Genomic DNA, 13,249 nt, shown 5'->3' with positions numbered 1-13,249 from the left:
ACCCACCACCGGAGTGGAAGAATGGCAGGCGCATCTTACAGATGACTAGGCGATGGTCAGAGGGCAGATCAGCTCCACGGTAGGTCCTGGTGTCAAGGACATGGGCTCGCATCCGCTGGTCCGTCACTATGTAGTCCAGCAGATGTTCTTGCTTGGACCCGGCATGCATCCATAATGTTGTGTGGATGCGCCGATGCCGGAACAGTGTGTTGGTAATTACAAGCCCATGGGCTGCACAAAAATCTAGCAGCCTCCTCCCATTGGTATTGAGCTGATCTGGCCCATGCCCTCCAATAACTCCAGACCAGGTGCCAGCATCATGACCAACTCGGGCATTGAAGTCACTCAACATGATGACTCTATCCCGAGGGACCACTTTAGCCAGCACCTGTGACAGGAGGTCATAGAAGGCATCTGACTCATTGGCTTTGCCTGCATCCCTCCACGGATGTTCATCTTCAGTGGGGGCATAAGTAACCACGGCCACCATTCCTCGCCTCCGGTTGATGGGAAGGCGAGCCCAAAGGAGCCTGGGGCTTACAGCTTCCCACACCTCACCGCCACGCTCCCACGCCCCCTTCATTCTTTTGTTCGAAAGAAGAGCCACACCCTGTTGTTTGGCAGTCTGCTGCCCCGAGTAGAGGACTGTCCACCCCTCATTGTGGCAGGAGCCAGAACCGGTCCACCGGACCTCCTGAATGCCACATAGATCCAGGCGGTACCGGTCCAGCTCCCGACAGAGGAGTGGCAGCCTCCCCTCCGCAGTGAGCGTTCGAACATTCCACGTGGCCACCCGTAGTGGTTTTTCGTTGTTTCTGGAGGAGCCCCGAGGGTAGATGTTCAATCTCCTGGCTCCGCCAATTGGGGTTTGGCCAGGAGACGTCATAGACGCCTGGCCCCCCGGGGCCTCCGGCACAAGCTTATTAGTTATACACTTAATTCGCGGTTTAGTGGTAATTAATTGAAGGTGGAGGGGTTACCAGTCCCTCACACCCGTCCAGAACCCCCGTTTAGCCCCTGTGGTGGTCACAGACGCCATGAGGGGAGGAGCCAATCAAAATTGGACCTCCCCCCACAGCACTGTCCACGACAGAGTTGCCCATCCCGCACCGCGAGGAGACACACGTACACAGACACACACGTACACAGACACACACGTACACAGACACACACGTACACAGACACACGTACACAGACACACACGTACATAGACACACACGTACGCAGACACAGACGGATGGACGGGAGGCGCTCACCGGAAGGTGATGGCGAAGGAGCCCGGCTCGCTGCGCTTGCGCACCAGGAAGGCGCCATCGTGCGGGACTCGCATCAGCATGAACTCGGCCTCCCCGCGGCTCATCCCGCTGTGGTACCAGCTGCGACGCACGGGAGACGACAGCGTGAGCCGCAGGCGCGCAAGCAAGGGGGGGGGGGGGAGGAATACAGCACTGGCGTGTGTGTGGCCGTCGAGTGAGCAGGCGGTGCAACTGCACCGGGCCTCGAAGGTCGGAGGGGGATCACCCGGCTCCGACCCACAGGGAGGAGGGAAGACCCTTGCACCGGGTCCCCCCGGGTCCCCCCGGTGCCAACGGCACTACGCTGCTGTCCGCGAGGGTGCGAGTGCCGGTGGGTGTCTGCGTTTGAGGGTAAGGACGGTGAGAAATGTTGAGGAACGAGCGCCGCTGTTTGTGTGACGATGCGTGACTGCTGCCGAACGTTTGAGAATCGATGTCATATTTGTTTGCTCAAATGGGCATTTGAGGCGGTGCTCATCCCCTGCTTAGAACCCAGAGCCAGCGGGCGTGAAATTCCACAGATCTATGGCAAGGGCGCATCTATCCCTAGGACAACAACGAGTGATCTGTGTTGCCTATTGCTGTGAATGCTGGTGTGCATGTTGCTGTTATCTTGACAATGCATGTACCACTGAACGCGAGCTTCTTTCGCAGGGCACGTAATCGGAGGTGCGGAAATGTGACCGTCGGTCTGTGTGCGAATTGTTGGCATCTGGAGTTTGGTCTAGCAGGGAGCAGTCGCTACGCCTTAACCCACGACCTCGACGAAGAAGCCGCTGCCGGTCCTCGGGGGTCGAAGTCCGCTGCCGCCGAGCGCAGAGCATCGGGAGGGACGAACACGGAATAGGCGCCGATAAGCGGACACTGATCTGTGCAGACGGATCAGCCGAACTTGCCCTGGCGATCAACGGACGGTGGGTGGGAAGGTGCAGCTGCCAAATCGCACGGCACATCCACGAATTGTTAGTATCCGAGAATGACGACGACAATGACGACGACGATGACGACGGCACGATCGTCGGGCCTGCGCCTCCGTCGTGAAGCCGGTGCGCCTCTCACTCCTTCTTCTCGTGGCCGTTGGGCTGCGGCACCGGCTCGGAGAGCTGCATCTCGAGCTCCTTCCAGCGCAGCGGCACCTGGCGGTAGTAGGCCACGAGGTTGTACAGCGAGTCGAAGGGGAGGTGCTCGAGCAGCGAGTAGCTCACCACGTCGCCGTTGACGTCGCGCTGGCTGTGGATGCGGCAGTGCTGCACGCGGCCCGCGTACCTGCCGGGGTGGGGGGTGGGGGGGGGTCGTGCGAGGACACTCCAGGGTCAAACGCGATCCCGGCGCTTGGCTCGCCCCGGACGGTAATTCGTAACCGATATCCGGTTTCGGTCGCGTAATGAGTCAGAACGAAAACTTGTGTTGCTGAGACCCTCCTGCATCCGACGCAGTCAAATTTAATTGTCGCGTGTACACAAGCGACTACCGCGTCAATCTCTACGATTCTTGCAGCTCGCTCACCGGTAGATTCGTGAAGATTCACTACTTTTTTTGTTATTCCGGTGAGCATAAGAACAACTCTCACACAACTCAATTGAGCGATTAGATTTGCGAAGTGTTGCTTCAAACCGCGTCAAGCATCATCAGGACAAGATCCTGGAAGTCAGAATAACAACTCAAGAAGCCGGGTGGTGAAGGTGTCTGAAAACGATACAAATTCGGTCAAATCACCTCGTGGCTCAAACCCAACATCTAATAATGAATCATCGCATTGGCTGCAGAAAAACCCTACACGTTCAGTTGACCATAGAGTCTCTAGCGCTTCCAACGGATGGTGACAGCGTGACTGCTCCGTCTGTCTGTGACGCGGCTTGGGGGGGGGGGTGGGGGGAAGGGCCAGTGACTCTCGTAACGGGGTGATCCAACGTGAACACAACTGTCGAGTCGTGGTGCTGTTCGGGACTCTCCATGGAGAAAACCCCGCAAACTTGTTCAAGGGTGGCCCAAAACTGAGAGAGAGAAAAAAAGGAGGTGCTAAAAGGATGCGCGTGCCACCCTTCCCCCCAAGCTGATGATGTGTGACGTCTCGAGACAAGACCTGTTTCCGTGGTCTGTAAAGTAGGAGATGCTATCACCCACATTAAATACTTCCGAGGGGGCGTCCGTGAGCGTTGAAGAATCCGCGCAGGAGCATGATTTTTCTTCCTTGTTCTTTTTTGCCGACAATTTTTTTCCGATCTCGCGATCGGCGCCGCAAAACGCAGACACTCCACTCGGTGTCTCACAGAGAGATTTATTTTCTTAACTTCCTGGAACACTGTCGCAGAAATTAGATTGGCACGCCACATCCATCTTGCCTTGTTTTGACCCCATCGTACCCTACAATCATACAAACTGTTCATGCAATTATAGGACTATAGAGTATGAAACTATAGGATTATTATGGAAATGTATACTTTAGTGGTGATTGCCTTATGTACCTCCGATTAGCACGGATGACTATGTACGGTGCAAAAATAAGTTAAACATGCATACATATATTATGCAAATAATCCCTACTGCACGCCCATCTAGCAATGTTGCGGAAAATAATGGGTCAGAATTCATATTCTTGGTTCTCTCGGCAAAGTCATGTAAATAGAATTTTTAATTAAAATAAAATAAAAATTTCAAATAATACAAATAAAATAAAAATAAATTGGAAATAATAAAAGCTAAAAAAACCCACAAGAAAAATAAAAATATATAAATAGTCAAATAAAATTAAAAGTAAAAAAAATTGAAAATAAAAATGAATTGGAAATAATAAAAGCAAAAAAACCCCACGACATTTCGATCGCAACAAAAGCGGTCTTCATCAGGCGGAGAGAAAAGAGGGGGCAAGCCTCCAAATTCTGCTGCTTATATCAGGGTTCCCAAGTGAGTGGGCGGGGGAAAGAGCTTGTGCGAGCATCAAGGGAATGCAGGAGCTCAGCAATGGGGGAGTTGGGACGAGGAGAGTTTGTCCAGCGCAAACAGCATGGCCGGGGCAGCCAGTCAGCCAGCGCTAATGTAGGAGCAGACAATGGGGGGGGGGAGGAAGGGGGCAGGGGGAGAGAGAGGGGGTGGGGCAGATATCGGGCGGAGGGGGGGGAGTAGAGATGGGGGGGAGGGGGCATTGCGCCTCGCTACACCCACCCACACTGCCGACGGGAGAGGTTGACAAGAAAACACAAATCGAGTCATGACCCAAAGTGGTTGATGGCATCTTTCCAATGGTTCCTGAGCTTAAAACCGTCGTCTCGGTTGAATTTGTGTCTGTTTCTGTACATATGGATGGCTTCGTGAACGAATCTTTGTTGATAGCCAGTCGGCTTGCAAAGTACCTTCCGTCTTAGAGAAATCAATTTCGTGTGAGACACCCGCTTTAAAGTAATGATCAGCCACGGCAGAAGTATTGGTCCTGCCGTGTTTCAAATCTGCCTTATGTTCGCGAACACGGTCCGAGACGTTTGGTTTTCCCCATGTAACTGCTGCCGCAGATACAGCTTAGTTTGTAGACGCCGGGATATTGCATGTCAGGAATCTTGTCCTTCACAGATGGGATTGGGTCACGAATTTTTGTGCACTCTGTTAAATCGGACCTGGATCTTGTGTTTGGTCAAGATTTTGGAAATCGTTTTGGTTATCCCCGCTAAAAGAACCAAGAATATGAATTCCTGCAGTCACGAAAGTTTTAAGTCAATTTAATGGGTGAGAAGTCAAGCCCCAAGTGGTGCCACCATTCGTGTTCGAGAACGGCCCACAGAAGCGGATACCACAGAGTTACGTCTGATCCCTTCAAGTGACCACTAGTACATACAGTAGGTAGCAGCACTTCACCCCATCCCTCCCTCCTGCAGACAGTCAGGGCCATCGCGTGATATTAAAACTTAAATTTAACATTATTTTTAACTGTCATATTTTTTTTGCAATTACTGGTGACCGGACTGACACCATCAACTCACTGCACTTGACATCCCGGTGTAATCACAGCTCAATCTATGCGAGTCTCTGCGTTACTCCATGGTCTATGGGAGTCTTCGTGTATCTACGTAGGTCTACGGCTCTCTGCGTAAGTCACTGGATGACTGGCCACTAGACCGTAGACTCGCTACGCTCGAGACGCCCTGTTTTAATGACCTTCATCGCCCTCCTCGATTCAAACCCAGGAACCGAGCGGTGCCGGGCCTCAGTGCCCCGACCTCTCGCCGGGCCGGCCTTCTTCGTGTGTGTTTTGTTTTTTGGGCGAAACGCTCGCCCTGCCACAGAGAGACGGGGGTCCGTCGCGTGCCGATGGACCCCACCGTCTTGCGATCGTCTCACCAGAAGGAGATGGAGAACTCCCCGCGGAAGCGCTCGCTCTCGCGCACCAGGAACGCCCCGTCCTGCTCGGCGCTCTCCGCGCAAAACTTTTTCAGCAGGCGCTCGGCCTCCTTGCGGCCGCCCGCCATGCGGCCATGGAACCACGGCTCGGAGAAGTGCAGCTCCTCGTGGCCGCTCCCCTCCTGCACGAGCGCACGGTCGCAGAGGTCAACGCCATCATGCAACCACACAGACACACAACCACACAGACACACACCCACACAGACACACACCCACACAGACACACACCCACACAGACACACAACCACACAGACACACAACCACACAGACACACAGACACACAACCACACCGACACACAACCACACAGACACACAACCACACAACCACGCAGACACACAACCACGCAGACACACAACCATGCAGACACACAACCACGCAGACACACAACCACGCAGACACACAACCACACAGAGACACAACCACACAGAGACACAACCACACAGAGACACAACCACACAGAGACACAACCACACAAAGACACAACCACACAGAGACACAACCACACAGAGACACAACCACACAGACATACAGCCACACAGACATACAGCCACACAGACACACAACCACACAGACACACACCCACACAACCACACAGACACACAACCACACAGACACACAGACACACAGCCACACAAACACACAGACACACAACCACACAGACACACAGACGCACAACCACACAGACACACAGACACACAAACACACAGACACACAACCACACACACACACAACCACAGACACACAACCACAGACACACAACCACACAGACACACAACCACACAGACACACACCCACACAGAGACACAACCACACAGACACACAACCACACAGACACACAACCACACAGACACACAACCACACAGACACACAGACACACAACCACACAGACACACAACCACACAGACACACAACCACACGGACACACAGACACACAGACACACAGCCACACAGACACACAACCACACAGACACGCAGACACGCAGACACACAACCACGCAGACACACAACCACGCAGACACACAACCACACAGACACACAACCACACAGACACACAACCACACAGACACACACCCACACAAACACACAACCACACAGACACACAACCACACAGAGACACAACCACACAGACACACACCCACATAGACACACAACCACACAGACACACAACCACAGACACACAACCACAGACACACAACCACACAGACACACAACCACACAGACACACAGACACACAACCACACAGACACACAACCACACAGACACACAACCACACAGACACACAACCACACAGACACACAACCACACAGACACACAACCACACAACCACACAGACACACAGACACACAGAGACACAACCACACAGAGACACAACCACACAGACACACAACTACACAGACACACAACCACACAGACACACAGACACACATACACACAACCACACAGACACACAGACACACAACCACACAGACACACAACCACACAGACACACAACCACACAGACACACAACCACACAACCACACAGACACACAACCACACAGACACGCAGACACACAGACACGCAGACACACAACCACGCAGACACACAACCACACAGACACACAACCACACAGAGACACAACCACACAGAGACACAACCACACAGACACACAACCACACAGACACACAACCACACAGACACACAACCACACAGACACACAACCACACAACCACACAGACACACAACCACACAGACACGCAGACACACAGACACGCAGACACACAACCACACAGACACACAACCACACAGACACACAACCACACAGAGACACAACCACACAGAGACACAACCACACAGACACACAACCACACAGACACACAACCACACAGACACACAACCACAGACACACAACCACACAGACACACAACCACACAGACACACAGACACACAACCACACAGACACACCCACACAGAGACACAACCACACAGACACACAACCACACAGACACACAACCACACAGACACACAACCACACAGACACACAACCACACAGACACACAACCACAAAAACACACAACCACACAGACACACAACCACAAAAACACAACCACACAGACACACAACCACAAAAACACACAACCACACAGACACACAACCACACAGATAACGCAATTTTGCAACCACACTTAACCACACACATAACCACACAACCACACACACAACCATACACCTGTACAGACACACAACCACACAGATAGACAGACACACAATCACATGACTGCACAGGCACACGATCATACATATACACAACCACTGACTCGAACAACCACATGAGTAGTGCTGTGCTGTTATGAAGCGTTGCATGATGTCGTTTGAAGTGGTGTTATGTGGCACGGTGCGATGTGGCGCGGTGCGGTATGGTGTGGCCGGGAGATGACGCTTTGTAGTGTGACGTCAAATCACGTGGAGGAGCGTGGGGTGTGGCTGGGCGCGGTGTGGCGGAGGATGGCAACCACGTGGCACCATGTGGAATGACTCGTCACTGCAGAGTGTGGTGTGGCACGGCGTGACGTGGCATTGTGCGCCCTGGTGTCCAGCGGTGCGGTGTGCCATGCATACATCCTTGGCCTGCTCCTCCTGCTCCTCGTCCTTGCTCGCGTTGAGCGACGTCTCCTCCGAGTAGTAGAGGCAGTTGCTCGTCAGCACGAAGAAGTGTGGATTCCATTCCTGAACAGCAACACCGCGATCGTTGTCACAACGCCAAGATCGCCGTCACAACAACAGCGCGATCACCGTCACAACAACACCGTGATCACGGTTACAACAATACCGCGATCACCGTCACAACAACACCGCGATCACGGTTACAACAACACCACGATCACCGTCACAACAACACCGTGATCACCGTCACAACAACACTGTGATCACCGTGACAACAACACCGTGATCACCGTCACAACAACACCGCGATCACCGTCACAACAACACCGTGATCACCGTCACAACAACACCGCGATCACCGTCACAACAACACCACGATCACCGTCACAACAACACCGTGATCGCCGTCAAAACAACACCGCGATCACGGTCACAACAACACCACGATCACCGTCACAACAACACCGTGATCGCCATGACAGCGCCGCGATCGCCATCACTGCACATTCGTGCCTGGCTAACCACGTCCGTGACACCGTCTAACCGAGTGACCGTCCCACGACGCATCCCTGCGTCCCCGCTCACCTTGTACAGGGGGTCCTCCAGGTACATGATGCCATTCTTTAGCGAGTCGCTGATGTCGTACTCCGAGCTGGAATAGTCCTCCGATAGCTGGTGGTCGATGGTTTTATGCTGGGAGACGCAGGCGCGGGGCAGAGACGCGGACATCACCGCGGTGCGATCCGCAATCGCATTCAGGTTGCATCGCCGCGCGGAGTTAAGTCTGCGTCGTACAAACTCCCTCTCTCCTCCTCCGCTCGGCGACGAGCGGTTCGCTCCACGTGGAGCGAACCGCTCCACGCGGAGCGGCCCGCTCCACGCTAGACAAATTGGGTGCGGGCGCTTCGCTGGAACGTCGCAGCCGAGCGTCGTCATGGGGCAGTTGCTGGAAAGAGTGAAAATGTCCTCCAGGCTGGGGCCATTTCGCCCTCACGCGGTCCGAGTCAGTGCAGTAGAACCCCCCTGAACGTCGGCCATTATTGGTTCCGTGAAACCGCTCGTTAAGTGATTTGGTCGTTCAGCAAATATAGGAAACACACGTTAAAGGCTTAATTCGTTCCGATAGCATCGGGAGTTATCCTTTTCCACCTAAAAATCGCAACTTTATAACATTTAAACAATGGGTATTAATACATAAAGATACTAACAACAGTATAAACACATAATATTAAAATAAACACGGTTAATAAATGTATTAATTCATATTTACTGTACCTACAATAGCCTGTACGTGAACAAGGGAATGGTTGGTAAGCGAACACATTCGGCTCTATGGAGGCACTACACCACTATGTACACTACACTATACACTACTATACACTACACTACTATATACACTACACTCCTATACATTACATTACTATACACGACACTACTATATACACTACACTCCTATATACACTACTATATACACTACACTCCTATATACACTACTATATACACTACACTCCTATATACACTACACTACTATATACACTACTATATACACGACACTACTATTTACACTACACTCCTATATACACTACTAAATACACTACACTACTATATACACTACACTCCTATACACCACACTACTATATACACTACTATAGACGACGCTACTATATACACTACACTACTATATACACTACACTACTATATACACAACACTACTATATACACTACACTCCTATACACTACATTCCTATATACACTACACTACTATATACACTACACTACTATACACGACACTACTATATACACGACACTACTATATACACGACACTACTATATACATGACACTACTATACACAACACTACTATATACACTTCACTACTATATACACTACACTACTATATACACTACACTCCTATACACTACACTACTATATACACTACAATATACACTACACTACTATATACACTACACTACTATATACACTACACTACTATATACACGACACTACTATATACACTACACTCCTATATACACTACACTACTATACACACTACTATATACACTACACTACTATATACACTACACTCCTATATACACTACACTACTATATACACTACAATATACACTACACTACTATATACACTACACTACTATATACACTACACTACTATATACACAACACTACTATATACACTACACTCCTATACACTACACTACTATATACACTACAATATACACTACACTACTATATACACTACACTACTATACACGACACTACTATATACACTACACTACTATATACACTACACTACTATACACGACACTACTATATACACAACACTACTATATACACTACACTACTATATACATGACACTACTATATACACTACTATATACACGACACCACTATATACACAACACTACTATATACACGACACTACTATATACACAACACTACTATATACACTACAATATACACTACACTACTATATACACTACACAATTCTATACACTACACTACTATATACACTACACTACTATACACGACACTACAATATACACTACACTACTATATACACTACACAATTCTATACACTACACTACTATATACACTACACTACTATACACGACACTACTATATACACAACACTACTATATACACTACAATATACACTACACTACTATATACACAACACTACTATATACACAACACTACTATATACACTACACTACTATATACACTACACTACTATATACACTACACTACTATATACACTACCATATACACTACTATATACACGACACTACTATATACACTACACTCCTATATACACTACTATATACACTACTATATACACTTCACTACTATATACACTACACTACTATATACACTACACTACTATATACACTACACTCCTATACATTACACTACTATATACACTACAATATACACTACACTACTATATACACTACACTACTATACACGACACTACTATATACACTACACTACTATATACACTACACTCCTATACACTACACTACTATATACACTACAGAATTCTATACACTACACTACTATATACACTACTATACACGACACTACTATATACACGACACTACTATATACACTACACTACTATATACACTACTATATACACGACACTACTATATACACTACACTACTATATACACTACACAATTCTATACACTACACTACTATACACTACACTACTATATACACTACACTACTATATACACTACACTACTATATACACGACACTACTGTAGTGGAGTAAATAATACGCATAGGAATTGGCCATATACAGTACATACACACAGACAAGGAGAACGGGTCACACGAGGTCGAACAGGTGGTCGAGTCGCGGGCGGCGTAAACAACCCGAAGTAATTAAGGGAGTCGTGGCACGAGGGCTGTGATTGGTCGAGAGGCTGTTAGCGTTAAGTGGTGGCGTCTGGATGTCTGATGAAGGGGACAGGTGCGGGCTGGCGGGAGACGGCCAGCGAGCCACGTGGCAATTAATTAAGGCTAATGCGAGAGGGGATAAATCGCGAGGTGGTTTGAACGGAGAGGAGTTGCTGCTGGGGAGTTGTTGCTGGAGAGTTGTTGTTGGAGAGTTGTTGCTGGGCAGTTGTTGCTGGGCAGTTGTTGGCGAGAGGTGAAGAGATACAAAGAAGACAGCTGGAAATGTTAGGGAAGAATAGATAGAGAGCCGGACCCCAAAGACAGTAAATAGCGATAGGGAGAGTCAGCGTTAGCGGAGATAGATAGAGTCACTGTGTGTGAATAGATGGAAGTCACTACGTGTGAAGAGATAGCGGCGATACTGTGTGTGAGGAGATAGAAGACGAACCACTGTGTGTGGAAGGGAAGTCACTGCGCGTGAAGAGATAGCGGCGATACTGTGTGTGAGGAGATAGAAGACGAACCACTGTGTGTGGAAGGGAAACCACTGTGTGTGAAGAGATAGGCGAAGAAACACTGTGTGTGGAAGGGGATGCACGGACGATGCTGAAGTAAATCGGAGTGTCCGAGTTGGCGGAGCACGGAGAGAATTACTGTGTGCACGGAACGATGGAATAAAAGTGACGGCGGAAAAAGAGACGGTTGTCGTCCGAGTGAATTCACGGCACTACACTACTATATACACTACACTACTATATACACTACACTACTATATACACTACACTACTGTAGTGTTCGACTTTACGCAGACAACTTCTGTCTTTCTTCGAACACCGCTTTATTTACAACATTCAACATGTCCTCCACACTCCACAGTATCCTGGTCACCACGGCTCGCTCGCCGTGCTCCGCCCGTCTCGCTCACCACCTTTGTCTCCCCACTATCACTTCACTTGCTTCGCACTCAGCGACTCCCCGTTCAGCAACTCCGCACACAGCGTCTTCAGCTCCGCTATCGCTATGCTCACTCCACTGCTAACTACTTCGTCTTGCTTCACACTCTGTTCCAACTCCGTTTCCCACTCTGTCTCCAAACTCTGTTTCCAAACTCTGTTTCCAAACTCCACGTCTTCCTCATCCAGCTCCCAACTCCAACCCTCCGCTACCTGTGTGTCTCCCCTAATTTATCCCCATTCTCATTATCGCTAATTAATTGGCCCATGTGCCTCCGCACGCTTCTAGTCCTAAAACACCTGTCCTTCTCCAGATATCCCGACGCCTCCTCGCCCTCGACAACAGCCACAGCCAATCACCGCCGTTGCTCATCCTCTGGCTTAATTGGCCCAACCGTTACCTCATCATCCCAGCCTTTGCACTTGGCTGTCCTAACACGACCCACACTGTTTTCGCCTTCTCCACAGGCTGACCCCAGATAACCCCACACTGTCCGTGTGATCATGCAATCGCGCAGTTCCCACAACACACCTTCATACTCCACTA

At 49.7% G+C, this 13,249-nt stretch overlaps 1 protein-coding gene across 1 annotated transcript in view; it reads right to left on the bottom strand.

Annotated features, from left to right (window-relative positions):
* Positions 1-13,249, bottom strand: part of LOC116945727 (1-phosphatidylinositol 4,5-bisphosphate phosphodiesterase gamma-1-like) — a 58,080-nt gene that overhangs the window by 20,623 nt on the left and 24,208 nt on the right. Inside the window, exons 14-18 of the mRNA XM_032960230.2 lie at positions 8,913-9,020; positions 8,283-8,390; positions 5,625-5,806; positions 2,355-2,561; positions 1,257-1,376 (exon numbers count right to left, since the gene is read on the bottom strand). Of these exons, the coding sequence (XP_032816121.2) occupies positions 1,257-1,376; positions 2,355-2,561; positions 5,625-5,806; positions 8,283-8,390; positions 8,913-9,020 (725 nt within the window). The remainder of the gene's footprint in view (positions 1-1,256; positions 1,377-2,354; positions 2,562-5,624; positions 5,807-8,282; positions 8,391-8,912; positions 9,021-13,249) is intronic.

This window comes from Petromyzon marinus, chromosome 25 (assembly GCF_048934315.1).
Source record: "Petromyzon marinus isolate PM22_M1 ecotype Great Lakes invasive population chromosome 25, UKy_Petmar_22M1.pri1.0, whole genome shotgun sequence".
Lineage (NCBI taxonomy): Eukaryota > Metazoa > Chordata > Hyperoartia > Petromyzontiformes > Petromyzontidae > Petromyzon > Petromyzon marinus.
Note: the sequence above shows the minus strand (reverse complement) of the source record. Positions and strands in the feature narration are given on the sequence as shown.